This window comes from Calonectris borealis, chromosome 30, assembly GCF_964195595.1.
Source record: "Calonectris borealis chromosome 30, bCalBor7.hap1.2, whole genome shotgun sequence".
Classification (NCBI taxonomy): domain Eukaryota; kingdom Metazoa; phylum Chordata; class Aves; order Procellariiformes; family Procellariidae; genus Calonectris; species Calonectris borealis.
Genome location: NC_134341.1, coordinates 3343407 through 3362242, shown reverse-complemented (window position 1 = coordinate 3362242; position 18836 = coordinate 3343407). Strand labels below are relative to the sequence as shown.

Sequence of the window (18836 nt, the reverse complement as noted above, 5' to 3'; positions counted from 1 at the left end):
ACAGTGTTGTTCAGCACGTAGCATTGGAAAAAGGTGTAAAAAGCTTAAGGGGCCTCCTGAAGAGGAGGAGGATGTGGATTTATTAGTATCCCCAAGGGGGGAGACGGAGAAAGTTCGATGGGAAACAGTGAAGAAGAGGAAAATCATTTTAGTCCAGTAGCTAGGCGGACTAGGAAGGGAGGAGCGGCAGTACAAGCGCCTCTGAGACAGGCTGTGGGGCCAGAAGGGGCCCCGGTAGTTGTCAAAGTCCCTTTTTCCACGGCTGATTTAAGGCCATGGAAGGAAATGGCAAGGACTTACAGGGAAGATCCGGCAAAAGTGACTGAAGTGTTAGAAACTATGAGAGAAAACCATGGTCCTGATTGGCGAGACTTGCAGGTGATGTTGAATACTTTGTTGACTTATGAGGAGCGGAGAACTGTTTCACTTAAAGCAAGAGAGGAAGCAGAAAGTGTCCACGCTCAGGACGCTCAAGCGGGTAGACTAGAGGATCATTTTCCTTCTACAAATCCTGGCTGGGACCCCAACAGTCAGGCACAGAGGCTCTTGCTTACTGAATATCAGAGACTTGTTTTATTTGGCGTCAAGAATGCTATACCTAAACCAAAGAACATTTCTAAGATCTATCAGGTAGCTCAAGGAAAAGACAAGACTCCTTCGGCCTTTTATGAAAGATTGTGTGAAGTTGCTAGAAAATGGACGGACCTAGATAATTTGACTTTTGTTACTTTCTTTATAGGACAATTGAATCCAGATATTAGAAGAAAACTGCAGAAAATTGAGGGTGGAGATGCGAGGTCTATCGATAAGTTGCTGGAAGTAGCGTGGAGAGTATATAATAACCGAGAAGAGGAGGAAAAGACAAGACAGGAGAAAGAACAAGCTAAAAAGGAAAATTGAAAGGCTCAGTTGTTGGCAGCAGCTATAGCAGAGGGGAAACAGAAACAGTGGAAACGGGAATGGTTGGTTTAGACAGAATCGGGCACCAAGCAGAAATATTAGGAATGGGTTTAGACCTCCCCCGGAAGCCAGGTTTAAAACATCGATAGACAGAGGTCAATGTGCTTATTGTAAACAGAAAGGATATTGGAAAAGGGGGTGCCCGCTACTTATGAACAAAATCAGGTTTCCGCAGAAGAGGGAGGATCCGCAAGTAGCGGATTTGCTGACTCTGGATCAGGATTCGGATTGATGGGGACCAGGGGAAGACTCGAAAGGTTCCCCAGCGGAACCTCTGGTTACAGTAGAGTTGGGGAAAGAGAAATTAAAAATTTTGATAGATCCGGGAGCAACTTATTCAGTATTAAATACATGTAAAGGCAAATTGAGTAAACAAACCATGCCTGTTGTTGGGGCAACAGGGAAAAGGGAAATACGGCCTTTCCTTCAACCACTCAAATGTGGAATTGGGAATCGGGTATTTACCCATAAATTTTTATCTATCCCTAGTTGTCCGATGCCCTTGCTTGGGAGAGATGTCCTGAGTAAATTAAATGCACAAATAACTTTTGAAAAAGGAGAAATACATGTGAATATACCAGAAGATAAAGCCTTGGAGGCGCAAGTATTTGTGTTGCAGGAAACTATGGAAAAGACTGAAGAGATTCCGGAAATTGTGCTGGATGCTGTGAATCCGTTGGTATGGGCTTCAGGAGTTCCCGGAAGGTCGCAGACTGCAGAACCAGTGGTAACTGCGTTAAAATCCGGAGCTGAACCGGTAAGATGGAAACAACATCCAATTAAACTAGAAGCTAGGAAAGGTTTGGAACCTTTAATAGAAAAATGCTTGATTTATGGATTATTACGTGAACGCCAATCAGGATTTAATACTCCAATTTTGCCAGTAAAGAAACCTCATACAGATGAGTACAGATTGGTTCAAGATTTGAGAGCGATAAATCAGATTGTTCAGGATGTAGTGTTCCTGTAGTGGCTAATCCCTATACCCTTTTGACAACTCTCAAGGAATCTGATCAGTGGTTTACAGTACTAGACTTAAAAGATGCATTCTGTTGTATACCATTGGACTTTGGAAGCCAGAAGTTACTTGCTTGTGAATGGGAGAACCCAAAGACTGGTCGGCAAACACAGGACTGTGCTCCCACAAGGATTTAAGAATAGACCAACCATTTTTGGAAATCAGCTGGCAAAAGAGCTGGAAAAATGGCCACAGGATCATTCAGAGGTCGCTTTACTTCAGTATGTCGATGACATTCTTTTGGGAACTCGAACTCAGGAGGAAGCTATTCAATTTACAATCAGCCTTTTAAATTTCTTGGGATTGGCAGGATACACGGTATCTACGAAAAAGGCTCAGATCGCCCAACAAACTGTGACCTACCTGGGATTTACTATCGCTCAGGGCCAGCGGAGTCTGGGCCTGGAATGAAAAGAAGCAGGTTGTCAAATACCAGAGCCTACATCTAGAAGAGAGTTACGAGCCTTTTTGGGAATGGCCGGGTGGATACCTAATTTTGGACTTATTGCTAAACCTCTTTGTGAAGCTGTGAAAGAAGCAGGAGAATTACTAGAATGGACACCAGAATGTCACACTGCTTTTGTTCAACCACAGCAAGCACTAACGTCAGCGCCTGCCTTAGGGCTCCCTAATCTGGAAAAACCTCTCATTTATGGACATGAGAGGTGCCATATTGCTTCAGGGGTTTTGGTACAACAAATAGGATCATGGAAGAGACCAGTGGGGTACTTTTCTAAACAATTGGACCAAGTTAGTAAAGGATGGCCGTCGTGCTTGCGAGCAGTAGGCGCCACTGTTCTGCTGATTCCGGAAGCCAGGAAATTGACTCTGGGACAGAAAATACTGGTACAGGTACCACATGCAGTGACTGCCGTATTGGAACAAAAAGGGGGACGTTGGTTATCTCCCAGCAGAACGATGAAGTATCAAGCTCTCCTGTTAGAGCAAGATGATATGGAATTGAAAGTAACTACAACTTTAAATCCTGCAACCTTGTTACCTGTCCCAGGTGATACAGAATTAACACAAAATGGCTGTCTTAAGACTATTGAACACGTGTACTCTAGTCGAGTCGATTTGAAAGATACACCCATAAATGATTCGGACCTAAATTGAGTTGTAGATGGAAGTAGTTTTGCGATAAATGCAGTTCGGAAAGCTGGCTACGCCGTTGTAAGGAATAATGCTGAATTGGAAGCTAAACCCCTTCCTGCAAATACTTCAGCACAAAAAGCAGAACTGCTTGCACTAATAAGAGCTTTAGAACTGGCAGAAGGCTATTTTGCCAATATATGGACAGACTCTAAATTTGTATTCGGGATAGTTCATGCTCATGGAGCCATTTGGAAAGAACGAGCTCCTTTGACATCACAAGGAACTCCAATAAAATATGGAGAACTCATAAAGAAGTTATTACAAGTTATACGGTTACCTAAGCAAGCAGCAAGAATGCACTGCAGGGCTCACCAGTCTGGAAATACTCCCAAGATTTTAGGCAATCAACATGCTGATCAAGCAGCAAAAAGGGCTGCTGAAGGACAGGTGTTACTGATATGGCCTGAAAAATAGCGAGATTTGAATGGGACTCTAGAATACAGTAGAGAAGAAGATCAATTAGCTAAATTACTGAATGCTAAGAAGAAAAAGGATAATTGGTCGATTACGGAAGATAATCGAATTGCGGTCCCTTCAGTGATTCTACCAGAAATAATGGAGTCAGAACATAAAAGTACCCATTGGGGCGCTGAAATTTCAATGAATATGTAAACTTACAAGGAATTGGAGTTGGAATGGGAGGCATAGCTAAAAGTATTGTGAGAAAATGGGAGATACGCCAGAAAAGTAACCCTCGGATACAACCAGGACCTCCCCCTGGACAAACTAAGAAGGGGAACACGCCTGGTGATTATTGGCAAATTGCCTTCCCAGAACTCCCGTGGCAGAATGGGTATCGATACTTGTCAGTATTGGTAGACACTTTTTCAGGTTGGCCAGAGGCCTTTCCCTGCCACACCAACCAAGCAAGGGAAGTAAACAAAGTATTGTTAAAGGAAATAATACCTCGATTCAGGATGTCGTCTGATCGAGGACCACATTTTGTAGCAAAAATCCTTAAAGAATTGGCAAAAGCTTTAGGAATTAGATGGGATTTACACACTCCGTGGAGACCCCAGTCTAGTGGTAAAGTAGAGAGAATGAACCAATCAATAAAAAGACAGCTTAGTAACATTTGCCAGGAGACGCAGTTAAAATGGCCAGAAGCATTACTACTAGCTTTGTTAAGGGTTAGAATAACCCCCGGAGCAAGGGAGAAAATTAGCCCTTTTGAAATCTTGTATGGTAGACCTTACCAAACTGTAAATCATGAACCAGGTTCTCTAACTATTTTGGGAAGACATTATCTTAAGGAGTATGTGATACCCCTGGGAGAAGCTCTGTCTTCTGTTAATAGGTATTTGCAACTAAGGACACCTTTGAGTCTGGATACGGCGGCCCACAATTTTCAGCCTGCAGATTTGGTCTACGTGCGAATGAGCCTTTGAAAGAACGCTGGAAAGGACCGTTCCAAGTACTACTTACTACCTACACAGCGGTAAAATTGGAAGGAATTGGACCTTGGGTTCATCACTCCAGAATCAAAAAGGGACCTCCTAATATTGGGTGGAAGATTGAAAGCAGAAAAGAAAATCCATTGTATTTGAAATTAACACGGGTTAATTCATGAATGGCACTTGGAGCTTTGACGTATCATACATTGAATTAGGTTGTACACAGGGCCTAGTATTTTTACATTGTATTTTAGCTACTGTTTCTATTCTGTTACTGAAATATATGTGCAAGTATACTAATCTTTTTAGAATAAGAAATGAAGGAACTGAGGGGGGTGATCCTCCTTTATTGTTTTCGCATAGGAATACTCCATTATGGATTTGAGGAAACGTTCAAATGGTTACCTTCCTGGGTTCCTGACCTTAGTCAAAGGGTGAAGAAGTTATTAGGTGTCTCAATGATTATTGTATTAACTTTTGTTTGCACTTATGTAATAATACGGTGTTTTTGGAAATGTTGTTCCATAATTGGAAAATAACTCTATGAAAGAGTGAGACTGATGTAAGAGAAACTACAGTGAAGTTCCTCTTCTATAGTCTCAAAGGGGGGAAATGAAGCCTTGGACACTTGCAAATTATGTAAATAATGTGTAAGGCAGTTACAAGCTTAACGATGCATTGTCATGTTCTTATCAAGGATGTAGCTCTTCTGTTGCTCCCAAACCTTCCTGGAACACACCATCCTTAGTCCCTGAGATAAGCAGTGTCAGGATGACCTAAACATATAACAAAGGCTGTATTTCAAAGACTGGGGTCGTGAGGGGCTGTGGGGAGGAAAGGAGAGGGCATTGGGGGTCTAGGGGGCTGTGGGTGATAACGTTTGTCGGCCTGCGTGTAAATGTGTCCCTGGCTGCTGCAGCCCGAGTACTCTCAGACAGGCTTACAGGGGTTGGCCTGCACGGTGCTGAACGGCTGCCAAAAAGGTGGAGTGAAAAAACTCCCGTGGCCTGAGAAGAGGGGGTTTGCACCTGATGATACAGCGTCCTAAATACTCCGGGGATGGAGGGCAGGTGAGGCTGGCACGCAGGGAGGTGGCTTGCGGCAGGCGGGTGGTGGCACCCAGTGCCTCGCGGGTGAGACTGGGCCTGGCCTCGAGGGGCTGCGGGGACCGGCTCGTGGGGCAAGACCCTCTCCCTGCGCCCCAATGAATACGCGCAAGCCCACGGAGGTGGAGATAGGAAAAGCTTTATTGGGGGGGCTGTCAAAAGGGCAGCAGCCCCTCACTGACCACAGGCAGGATCTCTCCCAGTGCATATGCCAGGTGGGCGTAGGTCTCCTCACACAGCACACGCAACAGCAGGCGGTAGAAGAGCTCGGGGTCGTACCAGGAGGCGTAGAGCACTGCAGCAGCCAGAGCGAAGCCGACGGCCAGCTGCAGGCCCACCAAGAGCAGGCAGAGTGTCCTGTGGGGCAGAAGAGGGACGAGAGACAGGGCAGGGTGGATGCACCCCAACCCCATCTTGCCTTCGGGATGGAGGAGGTCGTTCTGGGAGCCCCATGGGCTGCCTCCCCAGACGTTTCTCATTGCTCCCTCGGGCAGGGTGGGACGTGGGAGTCCACCAGCCTGGGAAAACACCCCGTCCCAGGGAAAACCGACGCTGAGCACTTCCCAGCTGCAAAGCCCACAGCCGGCCAGCGGCTCCCCAGCAGCCTGGACCTGTGAGCTCCGCCGGCTGGAGCAGGTGTCCGGCCCATCCCACCTGCTGCCCGGGAGCGGGCCGCAGGGCACAGGGGACCCATGGGGACACTCGCTGCAGCCAGTAAATGAAGCCGCGTCTCCTCGCCAGCATGTCTCTCTCCTGCAGGTCAACACAGAGCAAGGACACTTGTCAAGCACTGCCGCAGGGTCGGGACACCTGGAGTTGCACGGTGCCCCTGGCCTGCGCCTTGCGCAGGAGTATAGCCCGTGCGTGGCTGTGACCTCCCTGGAGCCCTCTCCCCAGCGAGACCCACGCTGGCCGGGGTAGGGGCTGGCACAGGCTCTCCCCCTTACCAGCTGTGCTTCCACCACCTCCGGCAGCACAGTCCCTGGCGCCTCTGCCTCCTTCTTCCTCTGCTGCTGGCTGCAGGCAACAGGGCTTCGTTATAGACGAGTTACAGACCTCCATGGCCACGCGAGGGGGCCCCTTCCAAACATACACCACGCCAGACAGGGATTGGGCTTCCCTGTCACACCGCGTGCTGCACATTCCCCCCACCCCAGTGCCTGGCACTAGCGTTGGCAGCCCCATCACGCCAGGGGCTGCAGAGACCCCCCGGACACCCGTGTGGGGCGAGGGGCCCAACTCACCAGATCTCTTCCTGCTCCAGTGCCTCTTCAAGCTGCTTTATTTCCTGATGCAGCACCTGGGAGAAGGAAGGGTCTGAGTCCCTGAGCCTGCTGCCGCCCTTCTCCGATCCCCCCACTCCAGGGCCCGTGGGCACCCACCCGTTTTCCCCCAGCCCTTTCAGCACTACCTCATTCTGCTGCTTATCCTCCTGCAGCCAGGCCACCATCTGGGCGTAGTGCTTTCCCAACTGCAAAACAGTGGGCGTCCCATGCGGGCGGCTGGGCTGGGGACCTGGGCACCCTCGCCCCTCCCCAGCCCCAGGGCCATGCCCACTCGCTACGCCACTGCTCCAGGGCACTGGGAGACTGGGTGACTCACAAGGCCAGGCATAGGGAAGTCACGGACGCCCCCATATTCTATGGAACATGGGCAGAGCAGAGGACACCAACCTTACTGTTGAGATCCTGTATCGTATCATGCAGATCCTGATGGATCTCCCCCTGCTTGCAGACAGCAGAGCAGAGGCTCAGGGTCTGCAGCCCCAGCCCCCACAGACCGGGAGCCACTCCACACCACCTCCGCTCCTTGCTGCTTACCATTGGTGTGGAGCTCTGCACAGAATCTCTGCTGGCTCCTTGATCAGTGCCCGGAGCCTCAGCTTCCTGCAGGAATGGGGAACCATCAGATTCCCTGTCACAGACATACGCCCCCTCGCACGTGGCGCTGCCCCAGCTTCCCATGTCCCAGCGCCCATCAGCCATCTGCACACCCGCACCTGGCCAGGATCCTGCACGCCCCGTCGCCCTGTACCCGGCTCAGCCTGTGCTAGCTGGGTGCTGGGCACGTGGCAGGAGGTGGTGGGGGGCACCAGTGACCGCTGGGGAGAGGAGGAGCTTCCCCATCCGTGCTGTGCCGGGTGCTCATGGGGTCCCTCCTGCCCGTGGGGCCCCTGCAATGACACCTCCAGCATGAACGTCCCACCCTGTGAGGTCAACACGCCCCCAACCCCCAGGACCCACTTCCTTTTGGTCCCCCACCAGCCCCAGCAGCACATGCAACCTCCGCACTTGGCCCTGCCTCGGCTCAGGCTACTCCCTTCCCCCCACCACTCGCAGCCACATGCAGAGCCCCGGCCACCCCCTCGCCCAGCTGAGGCCTGCCGGGACCATGGAGATACCCTGCCCTCACCCTCCTCCATCCCGTTGGGGGCCCTCCACTGCACGGCGGACACAGGACAGGTCGCTGGCGAGTACTCTCCAAGCCTATGCCCTGCACCCGAGGTTCTCCTCGACATGCTCCCCTGCCTCCGGAAACAGCGCCCTTTGTACCTGCCAGGGCGCCCGTGTCACAAGCCCACAGTGACATCATGGTGACACGGCAATCACCTCCCAGGAGGTGACACGGGGCCCAGGCACGGCCACCGGGAAAACAGGATATCACTCTCAGCACCCACTCTTAGGGCACGGGCGGGAGAGACCATGGGTGCCACGTGTCAGTGTCTCCCTGTGGGGTTTGCCTGTCCCTTGACCATCAGGCTCTCACAGCTCCCAACCCCAGGGCCAGGCAGCAGGCAGGCTGCGCATATACTCCCAGCAGGCACACGCAGACACTCAGAGACACACGTGTGCACCACGGGTGTGCGCACGTGTACGGAGGGCCACTCTGCGTGGGCTCCAGCACAGGGCTCAAACATCCAGCCGCCGAACTACAGCCTGGGAAGGGGAAAAATATACACTAGTCCTCTGCTCTAGCCCGGGCAATCACCATGATTGCAGGCTCCCGAGAGGAATGGGGTCTCTCACTTGCTCAGAGAGCTGCGGCTGCCAGCACATGGGGGGACATCAGGAGGAAGGGCTGGGGGTACGTGGCAGGCAGGCAGCGACCCACTTGCTGCAGCTCCGACCCCTCGAGCGGCTGCGTGCAGCGACGCCGCATTCAGGAGTTGGCAGGCTGGGTCGCTCCGGCCTCCATCCCACAGGGCCTTTCCCTTTGGCAGCAAAACCTGCGAGTGGCTGGAGAAGCTGGCAGGGAGCAGCAGGGGCTGGGCTGGCCGGTGGCTGTGGGGTGAGGAGGGACAGGACCTTGGGGACAGGGCCACCGGCTACGATAGACTGCTAGAATGGGCCCCATGGGATGGGGTGGACCTGGCAAGGGGGCCACGGGGACAGCACCGCTGGGGATGGGGACAGGGGGCCACTGGGCTGTGGGGCCACCAGGGAGGGGGTGAGACTGGGACCCTGGCACTGACTGGGAGAAGGGCAGGGGGTGGGGAACTGTGGCGTGAGAGGGGCAGCGTGGGGGCCATAGGGACCGTGGAGCGAGAGGGCAGGCTGGTGGCTGCGGGGTCGTGGGGAGCTGTGGGGAAGACGGGAGGGGGCTTGAGGGGGTCTAGGGGTTTGTGGGTGGTAATGTTTGCCGGCCTCCGTGTAAACGTGTCCCCAGCTGGGAGCCCCACGGGCTGCCTCCCCAGCCCCTTCTCATTGCTCCCTCAGGCAGGCTGGGACGTGAGTCTCCACAAGCATGGGAAAACACCCCGGCCCACAGTTCTCGCCAGTAGTCCCCAAAATCCCCCCCTACAGCCCCCCCCAAGCTAGGAAGAAAAGAAATACCAAAGCATTTCATCCCAGAGAAGCCCAAAGCTGCCTAATGCCCTTGGACCACTGGCGCAGGCACCCCACTGCCTATGGCAGAGCCCCGGCACCCCGAGCCCCCAGGGCAACTCACCTCAGCCAAGAAGTGCTCTTATGCCTCCTGGACGCCAGCTGCTCCTCCTGCAGGCCAAGGCACAGCAGGGACACGTGTTGGGGTGTGCGAGGCGGCCGAGGTTTTCGGGGCTCAGACCCCCACCCTTGTCCCGCTGAGACCAGTGCCCCCATGTCCCCCGGGCACAGTGCAGACCCTTCCCTCCCCAAGGCCCACAGCGGGGTTGCCTGTCCTACCAGCCGCACAGCCACCATCTCCTGCAGCAGCGACTCCTCTGTCTCGTCTGCCGGCACCGTCTCCTCCCTGCTACAGACACCATGGGTTTCTAGGCTGTGAGAAGAGACCTCGGCCGGCATGGCGACCCCCCGGGTGGCCAACAGGGAGCCAGGGTGCTGCCCAGCCTCAGCTGGGGTTGGCACCAGGCACCCCCGGTATCCCAGCACTGCACAGACCTACCCCAGGCCTGGGAGGCATGGAGGGGAGCCTGGGAGCTGCTCAGACTTACGCACAGCTGCTTCCAGGAGTCCTGAGTTGCTTAGGGATTTTTTGAGCTACTTAGGAGAAGAAAAAGGGCTCTCCAGAGCAGGCTGGAGGAGCTGACAGGAGCCAGAAAACATCTGCACAGGACACTGCTGCGCCTCCCTCTGCCTTTCCCCAAAAGAGGTCTACCTGAGAGAGAAGAGGGCACAGGAACGTCTCCGGGAGGGGCAGGGGTGGAGGAGGACCCCCACTGACACCGGCCAGGGCGCATCGCCAGACTACCCAGCATCTCCCCTGGGAGAGGAGGGGAAGAGCAGCAGCCATCAGGGCACCGGCACACTCCCTCGAGTGCACTCCCCTCGGCATTATCCCTCCCAGCTCCTCTCGGGCGCTGCCTTTGCCCACGCATCCCCTCTCCTTCCCAGCCCTGCAGGCACTGCGGGCAGGCAGAGGGACCCCCAGGCCCAACTCTGGACGTGGTCCCCATCTGGACATGGTCCTGCGCAGCTGTCTCTAGGTGACCTTGCTTGAGCAGGGGCATTGGACAAGACAAGATGATCTCCAGAGGTGCCTTCCAACCTCAACCAGTCTGTGATTCTGAGAACTCACCCTGGTCTGGGCCACCAGTCCCTCCAGCTGCTGGAGCTCCCGGCGGTTCTTTTCCAAACACCGCGCCACGACACAGTTCTGGGAAGAGGAGCCGCACCCAGGCACTGAGCCCCTGACACAGCCCCAGGAGCCCCAGCTGGGGGACATGGCCAGAGGAGGGGGCACTGGCGTCCATGCTGCACTGTCCCATGGTTTTCTGCAGCTCCTGCTGCTTCTTCCCCTGCGTGGGGAAAGGAGGGGTCAGGGGATCAGGTCTCGCAGCCCCAGCTCCCGGGGGCAAGGGGAACACTCCACACCTACCAGACGCCGCAGCAGCTCCTTGTGCCTTTGTGACTCAGCAGAACACTGGGGCAGGCGCTCCCGGAGCATGCGGAGGTTTTCCTTCGTCCCTTCTGCCTGCATGGCTGCACCTGTGCATCGGGAGCCAGCAGGGTGTGAGGGGCATGGCCATGGGCACTGTCAGGCACGGACACTCGTGGGGATGCTGCCCTATCCTGGCACACAATCGCACACTGACACGCGGGTGCGCTCGAGGGAATGCACTCCTGCACGTCTGCGCACAGGCGTGCCACCCTGCTCACCTGCAGCTGTGTCCAGCACTGTAGCTGCTGACACAGGAACAGCCGTAGACCCGCAGGCACAGCCACGCACCGCCTTGCGCTCCCAAGCAGAGGTGCACCCAGGTGCTCTCCGGCACAGGACACTGCTGCGCCTCCCTACTGTGCCTGCAGACTCACATCAGGGACCCTTCCGCAGCGCAGCCACCACCAACTGCTTGTGCAATCTGCAATGGCCCCATCCCTCCATCGTGGACCCAGACCCCAGGGTAAATGTTATGTGTTCCCCTCCTCCCCCTGCCCTGCCCCTCCCACCCCAGTAACACCCCTGCCTCCCTTTTGGTCATCTGAAAGTGCACCCGTGGGACAGGAGGGGAGGAGGAGCAGCCATCAGGGCACCCGGGCGCTCCCATGAGCACACTCCCCTCCGCATTATCCCCTCCCGGCTCCCCTCAGGCACTGCCTTTGCCCTCACCTCCCCTCTCTTACCCAGCCCTGCAGGCACCCGAGGCAGGCAGAGGGACCCCCACGCCCAACTCTGCACACGGCCCAACTCTGCACACGGCCCAACTCTGCACACACTCTCCACCCAACACCCCCCGCCAGCACCACCAACCCCCAGCCACTCAACCCACCCATGTACACTGCAGCAACCAATCAGGGGGCCCTGCCCTTCTGCTCTACCAATGAGCAAGCCGTTTCTGTTGCAAGGGGATGGGGCCCGCTGGGAGCTCCCCGTGCCTGCTCCTCTGGCACATCCTGGCCCCTCACAGGCGGCCCCGCCCCGTCGGGAGGGCTCCCTGCCCCCGAAATGGCGGCAGTCACACCGGCCTCGCCCTCTCCTGGCTGCCCTCCCCACGCTCCCCTCTGCAGCATTTGAGCACACAGACTCTCCTGCACTCGCTTCTGGCTTTGTGCCCTCCCATGAGAACGAACCTCTGCTACAGCACCAATATTGCGCGGAAATGGGAAAAATCTCCAGCAGGCACCCCTGGAAAGAGCAAGCCAGAGAAAGAAAGGAAGTGGGCAAACTCTTCCTGGAAGGGTTTCCTGTGCTCGGTGCCGCTGACTGGATTTAGTTTTCCCTGTGAATCGTCCCCAGTTCCCTTTCTGTGTTCTTCTTCTGTGTCACCTCTCCCTTTTGGGAAGCAAACAACTCCCCCCCTCAGCCTCCCCCTTTTTTGGGGGAAATAGCTCCCGGCCATGGCCGTCCTCCCAGACGGTGGAGGGGGGGAGGCCCTTGTGGGGAGCAGATGCCTGGGGTACCTGAAAGGAGTGGGATGTCTGGGGGGAACTGATGGGATCAGGAGGGTCTGGGTGGGGGAACCGAGGGGGTCGGGGCTGTCTGGAGAGAACTGAGGTGATGGGGGTGCCTGGGGAGAAGTGAAGGCAATGAAGAGTGTGCAGGGGGGAACTGAGGAGATGGAGGGAGTCTGAGAGGAACTCAAAGGATTGGGGGTGTCTGAACGGGGGAACTGAGGGGATCGGGGTCTTCTGGGTGGAAGCAAGGGGATCAGTGGTATTTAGGAGGCATTTGAGGAGATTGAGAAGACGTCTGAGTGGGAGATCTGGGATGCCTGGAAGGGTAACTGAGGGTATCGGGGCTGTCTGGGAGGAAGCAGAGGCATCTTTGGGGCTGAGGTTTCTGGGGTTAAGTGAGGGGATTGGGGATACTGAGGGGGTAACAGAGGGGATCGAGGGCCTGGCACCCTGGCAGGGAAATGGCTCCTCACCCCACAGGTGCCCCTGCAGTGCCACATCCCCCCAAGGGTGCCGTGACAGCACCACGAAACCCTCCCCCAGGCATCCCTGCCCCACCCTGGGCCCTGCAATCCCCTGCGAATCCCTTTCCCCCCCCACCAGGTACCAGCCCCTGCTTATATATACCCTGGCTCTGCCCCTTCTGCGCAGCATGGGGGGGTGGAGGCACCCTTCTCATCCCCCATTCCCGCCCGGGGGGTTTCTGTGTCCCCCCCATACCAGGATTACCACCACTAAAGGCCCTGGCTTGAAGTGTGTTCATGCCAGCATTCCCTTAGGACTGTAGGGCACGATCAGGGCCCGGCCGCAGGGTTTTAAATGCATTTTTAATCATGCATACAATTCCTCCAAACAACCCCATCACAGCCCCAATGCTGCCTCTAAGTACACAGGTGACAGAAGGACGGCGAAGAGAAATGGGGTCCCGCTGCTGAACGAGGTGGGGGAGCTGGGCACACAGGAGGTGGGAAAGGCTGAGGCACTGAAAGCTGCCTTTGCTGTCTCTACCAGCCCGACCGGCCTTCAGGAATCCCAGGTCACAGAGGCCGGGGGAAAGGCTGGAGCAAGGCAGACCCTTGGCGGAAGAGGATCAGGTCAGGGAATACTTAGGGAAGCCGGCCGTACAGAAGTGCATGGGCACAGATGGGATGCAGCCGCGAGGGCTGAGGGATCCGGCTGATGGGAGATGCACAAGCCAGGGCCCTGCTGCTGCCCTGCTCCTCCCCAGTGATCACCCCCTTTAGAGAAAGCCCATACTACAGCCTGCGGGCAGGGGGTGTCCCTGCAGGAATTCTTGGGCTGGAAGAATTGCTAGGAGAAAAATCCTGAAATTATTTTGGTTTGATATTGTCGGGAAGGTGGCAGCATTGCCCTGTCTGAGTCATGTGGGCTTCATTACGTGGTGGGGAGGGTTGTGCATCCAGAAGAGGTCAGCACATCCACGAAACCCATCTGGCACAAACATGTTTGAGGTTTAATATTCTTTTATCAAATTTTGCTAATCTAATTTTTAATGAAAATTGCAACAAAGAGACAAATCAACCCCTGGAGTAGGATTTTGCACCTGTCTTTGTGTTTCCTGTGGATTATAACCCCGACAGCCCCACGCAACACGATGGCCAAGGGCCGGGGGGGGAAAGGGATTCGCAGGGGATTGCAGGGCACCACGGGTGTGCACATGTGCGCGGAGAGACACACCGCGTGGGCTCCAGCACAGGCCTCAAGCATCCAGCCCCCGTTTGGATCCAGCATCCAGCCCCCAAACTACAGCCCGGGAAGGGGAAAAATAAAGACTAGCCCTCTGCTCTAGCCCAGGCAGACACCGTGCTTGCAGGCTGCCAAGAGGAATGGGGTCTCTGACTTGCTCAGAGAGCGGCGGCTGCCGGCACGTGGGGGGACACCGTGAGGAAGGGGTGAGGGCACGCGGCAGACACAAGTCGAGCTGGCACACATCATCTTTGGTTTATTATGCTTCCTAAAGGAGCTCTTGGGCTTGTGGGTGGTCGTTGTGGCTCGCCGTCTCCCCGTGAACCTGCGCTCGGTACATACAGGTGTACAGGCAGAGCCATCGTGGGGAGCGCACAGGCAGAAGGGCAAGCAGCAGCCACCTCCCTCTGACCGGTCACCTGGCATTCGTTGATGTTAGCAAAGAAGGGTTTGCTCGTATTTTGTTTTCTTCTCGTTCGTGCGCAGGTACTGGAAAGACGGCAGCAGGACACGCTAGCTAAAACCCCTTTTACTGCTGGCAATAAAGGTGCCTCTTGGCTGGGAGCATGAGAAGTACCCCTTTTTCCGCTCTTGATTCTTCATATACGGTTTTAAGACTCCTCACATACTCATTTTTACAATTTACATAAGCTCTATGCTTTGGCCACGACGTCACTTGTTGCCACTCGCTTTGGAGTATTTGTTCATGTGAACCCCCAGTGCAAGCATGCTTAATGCATATTTATTAACTGAATTTGCCTGATTTTCTTGCAACTTTGCCGCTCTCAGCTGTTTTGGTGTGGTTTCTTCTAACAGCAAACCCTCTTCTACAAGTGAGGTCATTGTTGTTCAAGTTGCGTTGCGCCTGTCTTAACATGGGCAGCCGTTTGCGCAGGGTGGTGGATACAGCCTCCTGCCTCCAAGTCGGGCAAGAGCCAGGTCTGAGGCAGAGCCATGGTGGGGCGCGCACAGGCAGAAGGGAAAGCAGCAGCCACCTCCCTCCAACCTGTCAGCTGACATTCATTGGCAAGGTCACGCACTTGTCCTACAATCACAGAGTTCTTTATTCTCTTTCTAGTTTTATTTCAAAAGAACCGGGAGCTCGCTGGGCGGCTCCCAAAGGCGGCCGCCAGCTTTGGTGGCAAGACCCAGTTAAGGATGTCCCTCTTCAGCAGGACCAGGATGAGGATGGCGATCTGCAGGAAGGCGAGGAACAGAAGAAGTCCCCTGGGGGACAGGAGAGGGGTCAGGCAGAGCAGGGGGCCCATTTGTCTCAGCTCTTTCCAGCCAACCTCTTCGAACGCCACCGTGGCACCTTGCACCGTGCTGGGCACAACACTCCCCGCTCAGAACTGGAGTGAGGGGCCCGGGCATCTCTTTCAGCTCTACTGTAGGTCCCCCCAGTGAGCCCCAAAATTCCCCCCTATGCACCCCCCCACGCTAGGAAGAAAAGAAATACTGAAACGTTTCATCCTAGAGAAGCCCAAAGCTGCCTAATGCCCTTGGACCACTGGCGCAGGCACCCCACTGCCTATGGCAGAGCCCCGGCACCCCGAGCCCCCAGGGCAACTCACCTCAGCCAAGAAGTGCTCTTATGCCTCCTTGACGCCAGCTGCTCCTCCTGCAGGCCAAGGCACAGCAGGGACACGTGTTGGGGTGTGCGAGGCGGCCGAGGTTTTCGGGGCTCAGACCCCCACCCTTGTCCCGCTGAGATCAGTGCCCCCATGTCTCCCGGGCACAGTGCAGACCCTTCCCTCCCCAAAGCCCACAGCGGGGTTGTCTGTCCTACCAGCCGCACAGCCACCATCTCCTGCAGCAGCGACGACTCTGTCTCGTCTGCCTGCGCTTTCTTCTCCCTGCTACAGACACCATGGCGTTCTAGGCTGTGAGAAGAGACCTCGGCCGGCATGGCGACCCCGCGGGTGGCCAACAGGGAGCCAGGGTGCTGCCCAGCCTCTGCTGGGGTTGGCACCAGGCACCCCCGGTATCCCAGCACTGCACAGACCCGTTCCCCTCCCCTGTCCCACCGCAGCTCTGGGGAGCGTGGAGGAGAGCCTGGGAGCTGCTCAGAGTTGCGCAGAGCAGCTTCCAGGATCCCGAGTTGCTCAGAGGTGTTTTGAGCTGCTTAGGAGAAGGCAAAGGGCTCTCCAGAGCAGGCTGGAGGGGCTGACAGGAGCCAGAAGGATGTCTACGAGCGGCAGAGGTCTGCCCAAAGCTGCTCATCACTCCCCCACCCCGCTGCCCCAGGTTTCAATCAGGGCCCCATCACCACTCACAAAGCTGTTGGCTCTCGGAGGCGTTCCCGTCTCTCCAGGAGGCGCTGGAGCTTGTTCCTGAGCAGCTGGACAAGCAGAGGGCCCGGTCAGGAGTCCATGCCATGCCCGCTCTGAGGGGACTTGCCCCCACAAACGTGTTGAGCCCCCGTCCCTCCTGTCCCCCTTGTACCTTCTTGACCTCGACCTGCTCCTGAACAGCTTCTGCCAGCTCTGACCACTGCTGCCACTGCAAAGCAAGCGGGAGAAATTGCAGGGAGCCATGGCGGGAAAGGTCGTCCCCAGTCAGTCCCCAGGGCCCTGGGAGGTAAGGCCACGGCCAGGGCGGCAGGCACCCGGGTGTCCTGGGGCTAGCGCCATTGCCCGTCAGCTCTGGCCACTCCCCGAGGGAGTTCTGGATGCGGGTCGCAGGCTTTGATCTGCTCCCGCACTGCTGTGCCTCCCTCTGCCTTTCCCCAAAAGAGGTCTGCCTGGGAGGGAAGAGGGCACAGGAGCGTCTCCGGGAGGGGCAGGGGTGGAGGAGGACCCCTACTGACACCGGCCAGGGCGCATCGCCAGACTACCCAGCATCTGCCCTCCAGCCCATGCCTGAGTTCCTGTTACACACGGCATGCCCCGACACACCGGTGAGGGTCATTCATCCTGCCCCCTTCCCCAAAGCCATATTGCTGTGCCTGCAGACTCACATCAGGGTCCCCTCTGCAGCACAGCCAACAGCCTGAAGGATATCCCGGGGCCCAATCCCTCCATCACGGATGCCGTATCCCGGAGTAGATGTCCTCCCCTGCCACCTCCCACCCTGCCCGTGGCTGCTGGGATGCACGGACCCAGCACTGGCACCCCCCTCCCTGCCCCTGTCACGACGACCTCCTTCTCCCCTGTACCTTCTGCGCCTCTTCCAGGCTGGCGGCTGCCTCCCTGCTTGCCACCTGCAAGTGCTCCTGCGGGAGAGGAGGGGAAGAGGAGCAGCCATCAGGGCACCGGCACACTCCCTCGAGTGCACTCCCCTCGGCATTATCCCCTCCCAGCTCCTCTCGGGCGCTGCCTTTGCCCACGCATCCCCTCTCCTTCCCAGCCCTGCAGGCACTGCGGGCAGGCAGAGGGACCCCCAGGCCCAACTCTGGACGCGGTCCCCATCTGGACATGGTCCTGAGCAGCTGTCTCTAGGTGACCTTGCTTGAGCAGGGGCATTGGACAAGACAAGATGATCTCCAGAGGTGCCTTCCAACCTCAACCAGTCTGTGATTCTGTGAACTCACCTTGGTGTGGGCCACCAGCCCCTCCAGCTGCTGGAGCTCCCAACGGTTCTTTTCCAAACACCGCGCCACGACACAGTTCTGGGAAGAGGAGCCGCACCCAGGCACTGAGCCCCTGACACAGCCCCAGGAGCCCCAGCTGGGGGACATGGCCAGAGGAGGGGACACTGACCTCCATGCTGCGCTGCTCCATGGTTTCCTGCAGCTCCTGCTGCTTCTTCCCCTGCGTGGGGAAAGGAGGGGTCAGAGGGTCAGGTCTCTCGCAGCCCCAGCTCCCGGGGACAAGGGGAACACTCCACACCTACCAGACGCCGCAGCAGCTCCTTGTGCCTTTGTGACTCAGCAGAACACTGAGCCAGGCGCTCCCGGAGCATGCGGAGGTCTTGCTTCACCGCTTCTGTCTGCATGGCTGCACCTGCACGTCAGGAGCCAGCAGAGTGTGAGGGTCACGGCCGTGGGCACGGACACTCGTGGGGACGCTGCCCTACCCTGGCACACAGTTGCACATGGACAGGCGGGTGCGCTCGGGGGGATGCACCACCGCACGACTGTGCACAGGCACGCCACCCTGCTCGGCTGCAGCTGTGCCCAGCGAAACGGGTGCTGGCAGAGCAGCAGCCGAATACCCACGGGCACAGCCACGCGCTACCTTATGCTCCTCAGGCATAGGTGCACCTGCGCTCTCTCACGCACAGGACACGGCCACGCACATGCACAGTCAGGGATGCCCTGGGCTGGCCCAGCAGCCTCCCCCCGGAGAGGGGCACTGACAGCCATCGGCACTCACGTGCCTGCACGCTGCCCCCAGCCAGCGCTCCTGAGCGCGTGTGCGCACTAGTTCCATGCCCGGCTTGGCCTGCGTCAGCTGGATGCTGAGCAGGTGGCAGGAGGCGGTGGGGAGCACCAGGGACCGCTGAGGAAAGAAGGAGCTTCCCCTGCCTTGCTGTGCCAGGCAACCCCGCATGGCCCCTGCTGCCCGTGGGGCTGCCCTGCCCTGGGGCCTCTGCAATGCCACCTTCAGCGTCAACGTCCCACCCTGTGAGATCAACACGCCCCCCAGCCCGGGACCCCCTTCCTTTTGGTCCCCCACCATCCCCAGCACACGCTTCCTCCTCCCCACCTGGCCCTGCCTCA

At 56.8% G+C, this 18836-nt stretch overlaps 1 protein-coding gene and 1 long non-coding RNA gene across 2 annotated transcripts; both read right to left on the bottom strand.

Moving 5' to 3' along the window:
• Window positions 1–5756: 5756 nt before the first annotated feature.
• LOC142073650 (uncharacterized) lies at window positions 5757–7253 on the bottom strand. Its single transcript, XM_075133651.1, has 5 exons — window positions 7236–7253; window positions 7045–7104; window positions 6878–6933; window positions 6581–6650; window positions 5757–6386 (listed from the first exon to the last, which is right to left on the bottom strand). The coding sequence occupies exons 1-5, from the start codon at window positions 7245–7247 to the stop codon at window positions 5865–5867; spliced, it is 720 nt and encodes a 239-aa protein (XP_074989752.1). The 5' UTR covers window positions 7248–7253; the 3' UTR covers window positions 5757–5864.
• A 192-nt stretch (window positions 7254–7445) lies between these two features.
• Window positions 7446–17739, bottom strand: LOC142073649 (uncharacterized). The gene is made up of 3 exons (XR_012670440.1): window positions 17706–17739; window positions 17331–17387; window positions 7446–7519 (listed from the first exon to the last, which is right to left on the bottom strand). It is a non-coding gene; the product is annotated as an uncharacterized LOC142073649 (long non-coding RNA).
• Between the last annotated feature and the right edge of the window lie 1097 nt (window positions 17740–18836).